At 31.3% G+C, this 13,807-nt stretch overlaps 1 protein-coding gene across 11 annotated transcripts in view; it reads right to left on the bottom strand.

Annotated features, from left to right (window-relative positions):
• Positions 1-3,364: 3,364 nt before the first annotated feature.
• LOC132739567 (uncharacterized) overlaps positions 3,365-13,807 on the bottom strand; it is a 23,412-nt gene continuing 12,969 nt past the window's right edge. For 3 of the 11 annotated variants that reach the window (XM_060727282.1, XM_060727283.1, XM_060727284.1), the window contains exons 6-13: positions 13,546-13,656; positions 11,144-11,173; positions 10,011-10,040; positions 8,799-8,927; positions 6,151-6,279; positions 5,742-5,792; positions 4,676-4,749; positions 3,365-4,277 (exon numbers count right to left, since the gene is read on the bottom strand). In XM_060727282.1, coding sequence (XP_060583265.1) covers positions 4,707-4,749; positions 5,742-5,792; positions 6,151-6,279; positions 8,799-8,927; positions 10,011-10,040; positions 11,144-11,173; positions 13,546-13,656 — 523 coding nt within the window. In that variant the 3' untranslated portion in view covers positions 3,365-4,277; positions 4,676-4,706. Of the gene's footprint in view, positions 4,278-4,675; positions 4,750-5,741; positions 5,793-6,150; positions 6,280-8,798; positions 8,928-10,010; positions 10,041-11,143; positions 11,174-12,516; positions 12,535-13,545; positions 13,657-13,807 lie in introns of all 11 variants that reach the window. The other 8 variants (XM_060727285.1, XM_060727289.1, XM_060727288.1 and 5 more) reach the window with 8 other exon arrangements.

Below are 13,807 nucleotides of genomic sequence, written 5' to 3'. Positions count from 1 at the left end.
ATCAATAATAATTGCAACTGCTGTCTTTCTTTACGTAATTTCTTCTGTTCCTTATTCGGAGTTGAATAAGGAATAAGGAACTGGTTCCCTATTTCCAAAATATTTTTATGCTAATGCTTTATTTCATGATTTTTATGATTGATCCATGCAATTATAATGCAGATTTATCAAAAATAACTGCAACTGGTGTCTTTCTTTACGTAATTTCTTCTGTTCCTTATTCGGAGTTGAATAAGGAATAAGGAACTGGTTCCCTATTCCTTATTCGACTTTAACATTTTTTTCAAAAAAAAATATGAAGATGCTTTATGAAATGATTTTAATGATTGATTCTTGCAATTCTTATGCATATTTATCAAAAATAAATGCCACTGGTGTCTTTCTTTACGTATTTCCTTCTGTTCCTTATTCGGAGTTGAATAAGGAATAAGGAACTGGTTCCCTATTCCTTATTCGACTTTAACATTTTTTTCAAAAAGAAATTATGTAAATGCTTCATTTCATGATTTTAATGATTGATTCTTGCAATTTTAATGCAGATTTATCAAAAATAATTGCAACTAGTGTCTTTCTTTACGTATTTTCTTCTGTTCCTTATTCGGAGTTGAATAAGGAATAAGGAACTGGTTCCCTATTCCTTATTCGACTTTAACATTTTTTTCAAAAATATTTTTATGCAGATGCTTTATTTCATGATTTTTATGATTGATCCTTGCAATTCTAATGCAGATTTATCAAAAATAATTGCAACTGGTGTCTTTTCTTTACGTATTTACTTCTGTTCCTTATTCGGAGATGAATAAGGAATAAGGAACTGGTTCCCTATTCCTTATTCGATTTTTTTTCAAAATAATTTATGCAGATTCTTTATGCAATGATTTGAATGAGGTATAAATTTTATTTTAATTAAATACTAATTCTGCTGTTCCTTATTTAGATTTGAATAAGGAATCAGGAACTAGTTCCCTATTCCTTATTCGAAAAAGGAATAAGGAACTGATTCCTTATTCCTTATTCGAAAAAGGAATAAGGAATAAGGAATAGGGAACTAACTTTATGTACATTACTTACTTTGCTAAATTAATGTTTCACAGCAAGAAAACATAACATTGTTATTGTAACAGATTTGAACAACTTATAATATACAGAAATTACGTAAGGAAAATTTAACAGAATTTCAGACAGTTTTTGCGAATGAAAAACTTCAATAGATAAGTAGCTTTTAATTCACCCATCAACTACATTTTAGAATATTTGTCAGATATTCTATCATGCATAGACATACCAAATAAGGGTGTCGAATTTTTTGTATTATTACAATTTTCAGTCAACTATAACATGGGCTTTACGGATTAATGAAATGTGGAAATTGCGTTTGGGCGTTTTTCTTGTGTCGTGAAGCATTAAGTGTAAAACCACTTAAGCAAGTTTTGTGGTTGAAATGTTTTACATGATTTACATCAGATTCAATTCATTTGCATAACATCAGACGATAACAATCTTTCGAAATGTTAATAAAGTTGAAAATTGTACTATATATAGAGTATGAAATATTTCAATTTATTCGCCTATTTTATAAGACCACGTAAAAACTCTCATTTATTCGAACAACAAAACAGCACGAAGGCGCATTATTAAAATTCTCAACGGGGTTTATTGGTCAATATAATGTTTGTAATAATAATAAAGTCTTTGTGAATTTGTTTATTAAAATGTTGCAGCTGAAGCTGAATTTTATCTAATTATGTCACACAAAGTAATAAGTCTATAAGGCTGTTTATATATCTTTTATTTATTTATTTATTTATTTTGAAAGTCACAGTTTACTTGGGATTAAATCATAATGGACTGAAGCCAACTATTACATATTCGTCGTTGAGTTGAAAACGTGAATTTAAAAACTTGAATTCATGAAGTTGAAAAATCTTAAATTGATTATGTTCAAATCGTGTAATCGTGAATTCATGAAGACAAAGCCGAGAATCCAAGAAGCTGAAATGCCACCACCGGTCTTTCAGATATTCGGGACTTGGTGTTGAAATTCAGCTATCAACAAGTTCGACACATAACCAACTGAGCACATTTGGGAGAGTATTACTTCTACGAATCTCTGACTCATAGCGATGATTTGCATTGGAAATACATGTATATATCTAATGGCATTCAGGGCCTCATTCAGCCGTCTTTCCAAAAAGACTTATGCGAAGAAACTAGCAGACACGTGCGGTTATAGTAAAAAATATTCTATTAATATTAAGCGAAAAGAACATAGAATATGACTTTGTCTGTAAAATCAAATCGGGTACAGCATTCACGTATAGCAGGGGAAACAATTTAGTCAGTCAGGGAAGGGAAGAGGAGAGAAACATTTATGGAACGAAAGTCGTAAGCCAATACAGTTATAAACGTGAATTACAGGGAAGGTTCTACAACTGCGTAAAACTCTGTAGAGTATGGTATGGAATGAACACAGTATTAACTAGATACCACAATTTCCACCTAAGCATTATTTCGCTATGCTTTTGCTCGACTGAAAACTATTTCAGGACTTTCTTCTTATCTAACTGAAAGAAGCAAAATAAACCAATGGCAGATTTTCAGTTTAGAGAAAATCCAAATATTTTTTAAACATTCTATGATAAAAAACACATAAAAGACAACTTTACAAAATATAATGTTTTTATTACAGAATTGCAGTATAGAACATAGATAAGAAACATGTATAGTTTTGAAGTATATAACAATAAAGAAAAGATACAATCGTACACCATTCACAATATGCTTTCAGATACACATGTACGGTGTTTTTATGCTTACATTGTAGTGATTTGTACCAATATCAAACTTCTTATTTGAACGAGAGACTAAAAAGGTATAAAAATGATAAATAAGTCAACCATTGAAAGTTTTCTCAATTGGAAAACCTGAAGATTTCAAAAGCAAATGTATCACACAATTATTCTCGTACAGTACGGTTTTACCATTACAACCCTTAAGATACACGATTTCTGAAATAGACTTTCAGATCATCTTCCATTTTTATATTGCCCATTACTAATTTTGAGGATATCAAAGTAAAAATTCCGTTGTTATTCAGCCAACAGTACAGAGCTTGATCTCTTATGATGACAAATACGTCACTTCCGGTTACATCACTTCCGGTTTCTGTCAGTTCAAGATTAATATGACTGTAGGAATGAGCTTGACAAGTCGGAATATTTAAATGAATCCCTTAAACGAACTTCTTTGATCTAAATTCCTTTCTAACGACTTGGAAATAAACAATTGATTTGATTTATACAGAAAGCATTTCTTTTCATTCCTGTTAATCTTACTATATAAAAAATGAAAACAAAAACGAAGAAATAATATAATATTTAATCATGAAGTAGTTTTCCTCCAAACTAGTTGATTTTTGTTATATAATTATACATTGTACATAAAAACATTTATCTTCTTGCATCCAGCCATAAATCGGGTATGCATGACACGCCCTTTTTTGTACCACAAACATAGCACACCCATTCATTTACATATTATGCACTTTAATTTGAGAATACACACTAATTAATACACTATATAACTATATATAACACAGTCGAACATTGTAATGCAATATTTTAATATATGTTTTTGTTTAGTTTGTAATATAACACTATCTAGATGGAAACATGGAGTAAGAAAAACTGTGTTTTTGTAAAATAAATGACTTTATAATGTAAATCAAAATATATTAAACCTCTAAATGTTTGTGGAAACAATGCCTTGTAGAAACAATGACTTGTAGAAACAATGCCGGTAATAACATAATGAAACATGGTGCTTATGAACCAAATATTCTATTTAAATTGGGAATGCAAAACGGGAAATACTCTCCCACCCACACCCTCTGCCAACAAATGCAAACAAGTTCAATTATGACCATTGTTTGCATGTTGTCTTTCCTTATCTATAAAAGACATCCACTTGTGTAAATATAAAAATGATCAACAAATAAGCGTGGACATCTGACTAAGTCAGGGCGTGAATCATAGTTCCAAAGTACTTAATAAATTTCACAAGGTCTATTATGATTTCATGAATGAATAATGCAATAAAGCAATATTCAAAAAAGGCAATATTATAGACTAAGAAAATGCGAGCTATTGAGAAATTTCTATTTCGTTGTCTTTTTAAAATGTTGTTGAAATGGACGTCGCAGACGACTTTGATTGGGTAGGGTCAAAACTATGTATACTATTTTTCTTCTCTAGGTAGTGGTTCACGTCTGTGTCGTCCTGGAAAATAAAATGAGCCGTGTCATGACAAAACCAACATAATGGGTTTGCGACCAGCATGGATCAAGACCAGCCTGCGCATGCGCGCAGTCTGATCAGGATCCATGCTGTTCGCTATCAGATTCTCTACTTGTTATTGGGTTTGTAAATATAAATTCTAAGCTTCTAGGACAAAAGAAAAAATGCAGATCCTAACTGATTTAAAATTAATCTATCTCTAAATTTGATATTATATTTTTCAAGCGGTTAGGTGACAAAATTCCATGCTGCTCTATGTGATATAAACGCTTATTTGTTTTAATCAGGCACGGAAATAGACAAAATATCGATTCATATTCAGGTACTTATCTTGCATGTATTTCATTAATTCTTTATTGTTTTGGTATTATTTAACTTACCGGCATGTCATTATGAAGATGTTTTGATGATTTAGCTCCACAAGAAAGGATCGTGTCCCATCTTCAGTGCACGTCTTAAAAAAAGAGAGTAAACATTCTATGATAAAAAACGACACAAACTCCAATCTTCAAAAAGCTAAATATGATTATACGATAACATGTAAACAATAAATTGTTGTCCAAAGTAATGAAAGCAACAGCGCCATATCATCATTATGTTATAAATATACGGTTTTTAAACATTTACATATAATTATGAATATTTCCATTAAAATTAAAATCTTTAAAAATGATTTTAACATGATAAATAAGTAATCTAATTATATTCTAGAAACTTTTGTGACTATGGCAAGCCGTTTTTAAAAATATATACAAATTGGTTGTTCTTTTGTGCAATATAACGCCAGTCTTAACACAATTTTACCAATTTATCATTACTAAACTGTTTGGATAATAACATTCTATATATTTTTTTTTATCGCTGACCATTAAAAATGGGCCGCCTTAGCAGTCGAGTTCACAAATCTGAGCACTGTACCCGAATTTCCCCCATTTCCTCCAATCGAAATAAAAATATCCTAAATTGTACATATTAATTTTCCAGGCCAGAATGAATTATTTAGTCATTCTATGAGACTTTCCTTATCACAAACTCATTGAACAACAACCATTGGTCAATATTTTTTGCAGTTCCTTGCCATATCACTTTTAACGCACATAAAAACTTTTAACGCTATCAGGCACATAAAACAGATGAGATGCTCCGAGGATTCACGTAATTATGTTGGATGTGACTTGAAAAATCGAAAAATATAAATTGTTTAGCCTCTTCCAAGAATGCTAGCGGTGACAACTACTTTCCCGTGCAGTCAGGCCAGTCTGTGTACATCCGCGCAGGGTAAACAGGTTCCACATTGTACTTCTTGATTTATGAGTTGTAGCATTTTAAGTCACAAAAACCCACTCTTATTAACAATGAAAATGAAATAATTGACAGGACAGGACAGTACGTTATACAACTTAAAGGTAGCAAGGGATAAGTTAAATGTCCATGTGTAATACGTACTCGTTAAACTGTGACGGGATTTCAGGGTTTCTTCTCCATTCACCAACATACCTGAGAAAAAAAAAAGAAATTATCGGTAGAGTTATCTGTTGTGTCTCAATTATATAGCTAGAGCATATCAAAATGTCAAAGAATCATGATTTAAAATACATTTTATCAAAAATCTATTCTTAGCAGAAAACAAACTTATGTTTTATTGGCCTAATGTAAACATTTATTCAATTTGCAGACGTAACTCAAAATCTAGGTGACTAAACACACTATTCAAGAGACAATATTCAACTAAGAAGAATGGTTTGTTAATATAAATTCTAATTTATAGAATACTATTCAGGTCTACAGTTGGCACATTGCCAAAAGCCATTGTGTGCAAAATCTTGCGCAATGATATAAAAACATGACTACTCACGCAGAACCTCCTCTGACGTCATGGAAACTTCTGGATCTCCTCATACCGGCTGCTCCTCCGCCGCCCCCGTAGTATTCCGAACGTCTCATATTGTTGCTACGCGACAAAAGAGCTTGATCATCCACGTACCTGTAGATTAATCAAATGTATTTTTATTTAAGATTAGCTATATATTTAACTTGTATGATAATACACGTGACACATTAATACGCCTAAAAGAAAACACATTTTTGTAAAGAAATAGTTTATATACCAAGTGTGTTGATCTTCTGTAATTGTCTGTTATATATCTATTTTAGCATTAAGAAATGAAACCTTATATGTATCTTAAATCATCATTGGAAAAAATATAAGTTAAATTAAGTTGGAACTATATTTTAACTGCGTAACAGATATTCATACGCATATACATCAACTCAACTGCTCTAAACTAAAAAGCAAATCTACATGTTTATACAATTAATGCATTCTTATATTCTACTTAAGGTATAGTTTAACAGAAAACTACATTTTTACTAAAATTTACGAAATAGCTTCATATACAGTATTGAAATTATGTGATCATGAACTACAGACTGTACTAGAATTTTCATAAATATGTCCATTATATTTGTACATTACTGATAAAAAAAACTGTCATGATCAATATTTGAATTTAATCTTAACTATATATATAAATTTAAGCTCTTATCGGTGGTATTTCATGTAGCATTGACATAGATTCATATTGTAATTAGTATTTTAAAATACCCACAATTGAATTCCACTTACGTGTAACATAAATAAACATATTCTAACATTATTTTCTTAAGCATTAGCTAGGTAAGATAAGTCATTTTCAGTCCTAGGCATCAGCTTGAAATTTATCACACTATAAAATTGATAATTGAATCAAGTAGAACTGCCACTGTCACGGCGTGAATACCCCCGCATGCCTCTTTGTCAGAATCAAAAGTGGCCATTAAGAGCTAACGGACAACCTCCCTGCCAAATATGAGGTCACAAAGTCAGTGCATTGCTAAGTTATGTATTCTACATGCTTCAAATGTGAAAATGTCAAAATCAATACACTGTGGACAGGCATTCTTAAGCATTTAATATACATGCTTATTGTAGTAAAAATCCCTGTGACCTTGATCTTAGACACAGTCATCTAAAGATCAATAGGGGTCACCTAATGGTCATGATTAACCTCCATGCCAAATATGGAGACTGTAGGTCAAAGGTTTCTTTGGACATTGGGCGGACAAACTTTTTGAAGTCAAAGTCCCTGTGACCTTGACCTTTAATCCAGTGACCTAAAAATCAATAGGGATCATCTACTAATCATGACTAACTTCCATGCTTAATTTGAAGACTGTGGGTTAAAGGCAGCTTAAGGTATAGGGCGGACAATCCTTTTATAGTCAAGGTCCCTGTGACCTTGACCTTTAAGCTAGTGAGCTCAAAATCAATAGGGATCATCTACTAATCATCACTAACCTCCATGTCAAATATAAAGACAGTGGGTCAAAGGAATCTTAAGTCATGGGCTGACAAGCTTTTTTTAGTCAAGGCCCCTGTGACCTTGACCTGGTGACCTCAAAATCAATAGGGATCATCTACTAATCATGACCAATCTAAATACCAAATATGAAGACTGTTTTTCAAAGGAATCTCAAGTTATTGGGCGGACAAGGAAAAACCGACGGACGGCCGGACGGGAAGACGTCCGGACGGCCGGACAGCCGACAGACGGACGTCCGGACGGACAAGCTGATTCCAGTATACCCCCTTACAACTTTGTTGTGCGGGGGTATTATAACCGATCAACTGATGTTGGTGAGAATGTATTTAGCATAAACCGGTTCAGCATTCATCTGAACTTTTTCCAATACTCAGTCACACTAACATTTTTATTATAAATATAGTATTTAGCAGTTTAAAAGTATTTAGCATTTAATATAATGATACTTTCATTGTTTAGCACCATATGAAGCACTGACCTAAGGAACTATACTGCATTTAGCATAACTTAGCATAAAGTTAAATGTTCATAAAATTACTTAAATACTAGGATTATAATTATAGTTTCTATATTTAGCATTACACTATATTTAGCATTAAATATTATGTTACTTTAAATAGATTTATAGTTCTTATTTCCTACTTTAAATAAATTAGACTAAAATATTTTATATTTTTCGTAAGGTAAATATATCCATCGACAGCACGTAGGCTATCAACTCGGCATTTTTCGTTATTTTCCGTTGTGTAGATATAATGCAAAGAGATTTTATCTCACGGAATGTTTCGAAATGGCCGAATGTTTACGGGCTAATGATGGATGTATAAATTATCATATTAATTACGCATATATATGCAAATACAAATGTATATATGCAGGCACTAAACTAACTGCTTTGAACAAAGTGTTCTTCAGCTTCTTCAAAAAAGAATTTCCACAACTTTTAAAGGACCACGCCTTAAATCGCATTTTTTTCATTCCAAAATATGATAAAAATTTAAGCATAGCATCACGTGTTAAACCGCTGTAGCAGACGTAACATAATGATAGTATTTCATTTTAGTTTCAATTAATCATTCTATTCATGGCGTTTTGCATATGTTACGTCGTAATTAAAGGCGTGCCCCTTTAAAAAGTCTACCGAGATGTCTGTTGGACAGACTGAAGAGGTCGGTCAGTTTGGAGAAGTTGGTCAATTTGGCCAGACTGCCCAGATTGAGCGGTTGTGACCACGTCAGTCATTACATGTTGATCAGTTCTTACATTTTGACTGTAACAAATAAGCCATGATTAAATATAACGTACTATGTGGTAATATGTGACGCGTGCACATGCAAAATGATGACGTCATAATGTATGCATCATCAGGAATGTTTTGTATATTGTATATACAATGTACACCTCCCTGGCACCGTTTTTGAAATAAAATCGTTTTATATAATACGTTCAGTTTACTCATATCTAATGTATAAATATTTATTTTACATGCATATCCGGTGATATTGTCGTCATACAGTGACGACATAATAGTTTACATTGATATGATTTAATTGAAAAAATGAATAACATTTAATTATATAATTAATCATATGACATTGGTAAATTCATGAAAACATAAAGACACCTTAGGAACATCAAGTTATAGCATAGTTTTTCAAGTAGTATGCAACTGACATACATTTATTGCATCAAGTTATTTAGATAGTACCAAAACTGTTAAAAAATTCAAAAATTATAATGTCTGTATTAATAAATTTTCAAGTTTAAGTAAATGGGATCCATTAGACAAAAAGACCAAAATAAACAAAACTTCATGGCAAACAGTTTATGCATGCCATAATATAATTAATACATGTATTTTCATATAGATTCTTATTCGGATATTTATAATCTATCTTTATGGAAAAAAAACTTTTAATTAATATGATATTGTTTTGACAATTGATCATGCAATGTACACATAAATTAAGACTTTATGTAAATAATGTAAAAATATATGTTAATATTTATCTTACATTTCTTATATGAATTGTGTGAAGTCATTAGTTAATAAGACGGACATCTTGTAGATAGATATTCCTGTTTTCCAACTACTTAGATTTAGATAAACTAAAGAATCCGGTGTATAATTAAACCAGAAAAAAAATAATAAAGAGAGCAACAATTGATATGCCTTTATATATGTAATGTCTTATATCTTATACAGGCCATATACATGCACAATCACAACATAGGGAACTATGTTGATTGGCAGCTGTATTTGGTATGGCTTAATGTTTAATTCTGTAAAAAAATAGCAAGACATTTGTTTTCTTATATGCAGCATAACTAAAAGCAATTACAATTGACTTACCGTACGTTCTGAGTATTGTCAGTAACATATCTATATAAAAAATAGAAGTTTTATGGGTTTAAAGTTTAAAATAAAGCCACCATAAAATGATTCGCACAGCAGCTAGTTCGTACCCAAGCTTGTTCGCACTTTAGAAAGTTCGTACTTAGATTGTTCGCATTTTGCATTTAAAGCGTATGTTTTCAAGAAACTAACCTACACAAACATACTTTTCCCTAAATGTATCGTTATGTATATATAGAATCTTGCAGGAAGTATTATATATATATTTTTTATGAAACGAGGTCAGTAATGTGCAGTTAAGTGAACTTTTGGCGAGGTTGATAAAAAGATTTTCGTGGAGAAGTATCATAAAAATGCAAATCAAATTACAACTCATATCAAATTCTTTTCATCACGTCATCCCACATCACAATTTAACCCAAACAACTGTATTTGCAACTATAACAAACGTGTAACACATAAAAAAAGTTGTGTTGTATTACACACATGGACTATTATGAGGGTATTATACATCGTTGAGTACAATACGGAATTCTATTGGATGAGTACACAGCCGTCAATACTATATTGAACTAGACGCAAGCCGAATCTGATACAAGTTTTGCAGCTGTGTACGAGTCCAATAGCATTAGTATTATTTTCAACCCCTTTATTTCACACCATAATATTTTGACATTTTGATAGAACTTTGTTACTTCAAGAACATTAAGGATTTGTTACGGATATCCATAATCAGTTCAATAAAAACAAACGATTTTCTTAGCTTTCGATACTGTGTCCTCTCCAGAAAAAATGACGTTTATAACAACACATTTTTTACGGGTATTTAGTAGGCATATCATAACTAATAATTTAAGATTCATAACTAATTAAAGACAAATCAGCAGACAAAATGATAACTGAAATAAAAGTTCTTGATCATCAAATAAACACTTTACATATAAGCTAGCTGGTTCGTGAACGACTTTAGAAAAAAATCATGCAGAGTCCCATTGCAGTGCTCATTTCACCAGAAAGTTTAACCAGACATGTACTGAGGTAGTCATGAACAAATTCTATTAAAAAGGATAGTTTTGTTAAAAAAAAATTGTTCTAAATGTGCATAACCACCTCAATGTCTTATACCTTACCGCTTAAGTCTTGCACGATCCACTACAAATCTAGAAATTCGATAATATTGTTTTTATTTCCATAGAAATCATGCTTGAATAATAAAAATCATCTCTAAGGTTGTTACAAGGCTAAACGTTTTATCTTTGTAATATTTGAGAATAAAATACTAAAGCAGAAAGTTGCAGAAAGAAATCAAAGATGATAAAACTCATTTAAAAAGTCAACGAATATTCTGCTGAAAAGTTAGATAAATGAATTAAAAAAACATAATTTATAGTAAAACTTTGAGGAGGTCCCATGGTAAGAAATGTCGTCTCAACGAATCAAAAGTCTTAAAAGATCCAAAGCATTTTTTAGTTGAATTTGATAGACGATTAGATTTTGACCAATGGAATACAAGTTTACATAATGTGGTTTAAAAGACGTCTAAACAATGGGCGAAAGGCCAATTACCATTGGTCACTGTTCGTATTTTGATTTATTTTGTTAGACGAGAAAATCTGTAAATGATCCTGAAAACAATTGAGTTTGTGAATGTTTTCTTGGAACAATAAAGTCAAGCTGCGTGAAGTCATACAAAGGACAGAAAGAAACACAATTCAGCCATTTAAAGAATATAACTGGTTAAAATACGGAACATCTAAAAATAGTTACATCTAAAAATGGTAAAATCTAAAAATAGTAATTTCATAATTAATACAAGGACGACTGTAAGTTGCGAATAGAAAACAAGCTCGGTTCAGTCGTGAAAAGACAGAAATAACTAAAGATTTTTGCACTCACTTATAAAAAGGAATTACAGATATCATGGTAAGATATTTAAATTAAGAATTCATACGTATAATACATTACAGGCTGCTTTGAAATGTTTCAATGTTAAAATTAATAAAAAAAAACTTGATAATGTTATTTCGAAGGACATGTTTTGTTATTCGTAGAACATACAAATCGTGTAATATGTGCAAGACGGTCGTAACTCTTCTTTTTTGTCAAAATGAGCTGTTACATTCTTCAATAAGAAGAAAATATGCAAATTAATTTTGTTTATCTTGTCTGTATTTGATTAAGTTACTAGATAGAAGTGCCAGAATAAATCTAAATAGGACTTTCATAACTATATGCGACTGATTGAAAACTATTTGAATCATTTAATTCCTATATCTGTATATATTTAAATGTTATATGCCCAAATAAAGTTATATGCCCGAATCAAATTATATGACCAAATCAAGATAACGAGAAAGGATATAATATAACAGACCTTCTCAAATTACCAGCTTCTAAATTCATTGCAGATAATTCAAGACTTACAGATATTGAAAACTTTTAATTTTTTACTTAAAAGTCGCATAAAGTTATGGAAGTCTAACCCTGTAAAAGTAATAGCAACCTTTTTCGTCTCGGCCTGCTGTAATAAAATTATATGTTCATAAATATTACATCTATTACCATCACATAAATACAATATCTACTCTGGAATATATAAAACATGCAAATGTGCATATGGTTGTAAGGAAAGTGGTTCTAAAACTATAGAACAAATACGGAAATTTGAAACTGGTCACTTAAAAGTTTTCCGTTTCATACGAAATACGGTTAGTGCCATTTTAAGTATATTATGTGACATTTTGAGATCGACGCAGCATACAACATGACCTATGACAATGCAACACGACTAATGACAATATGCTACTACTCATGATCATTAAAAATGTTGCAATGTCCTATCGCGTGTTCTTCAAATGCCATTTAACAGCAACATGTGATATTTTAAAAATGACACTTACGGTACTCCGTATTTTCCTCTTGATTACAATGAGCCTATTTTAACTATATATATATTGACCCAACAATGGACAATGTTATTCTTTCATCAAGCAATAATAGTTAGCATACATCAGCATATTCTGTACGGCCTACGTCGTTTAAAATGTTTTCACGCTATCATTATATCGTTTCATTTTAAAATGCTACACGTAAACCTACTTAAAATAATGACATCTGTTATCTTGTTTGAGAGAAAAATCAAGTGATTAAATTCACGCTATAACTTTAATTGATTTTACATTTACTTTTACAAATACTATCGGTAGATCAATGAATTTAACAACATATCTAAAGCACAGCGTTCAAATCATGCATTGAAAAGCATGCATTGAAAAGCGTATCAGAAATAAAATACGTATATATATTCTTATTTCACAGTTACTTCTTTAATCACCTTAGGCCAATTTTGAAGATTTTCTTATATTCAAATGTTATATCTATTCTTAGGCTACATGTTTTTAAGTTGATTAGAGCAATAAAGTTATTTAACTTCCACCACGCGTGATTTAAGGTATGAAAAAAGTATCATTTTTTGTTTATTATTCTGGTGGGATCTAAAATGAGCGCAGGTAAACACGGAAACAAAACCTACTTGAGGTAGATCGTGTCAGGCTCCCTCCGAGGCGCCCTCGAGCTCACGTACTCTGGTTCTGCCATTGGTACAATAATAGGCTCGTTTCTATAACCTCCCATGTATCGATCACTGCAAATACATGTAGCATAAAACATGACATCATGTAGCATGAACAATACATCATGTAGCATAAAACAATACGTTATGTAGCATAAAACAATACATTATGTAGCATAAAACATGACATAATGTAGCATAAACATAACATATTGTAGCAGAA

Source organism: Ruditapes philippinarum, unplaced genomic scaffold (assembly GCF_026571515.1).
Source record: "Ruditapes philippinarum isolate M1 unplaced genomic scaffold, ASM2657151v2 ctg3695_1_1_1_1, whole genome shotgun sequence".
Taxonomy (NCBI): Eukaryota; Metazoa; Mollusca; class Bivalvia; order Venerida; family Veneridae; genus Ruditapes; species Ruditapes philippinarum.
This window is presented reverse-complemented; position numbering and strand designations above follow the sequence as displayed.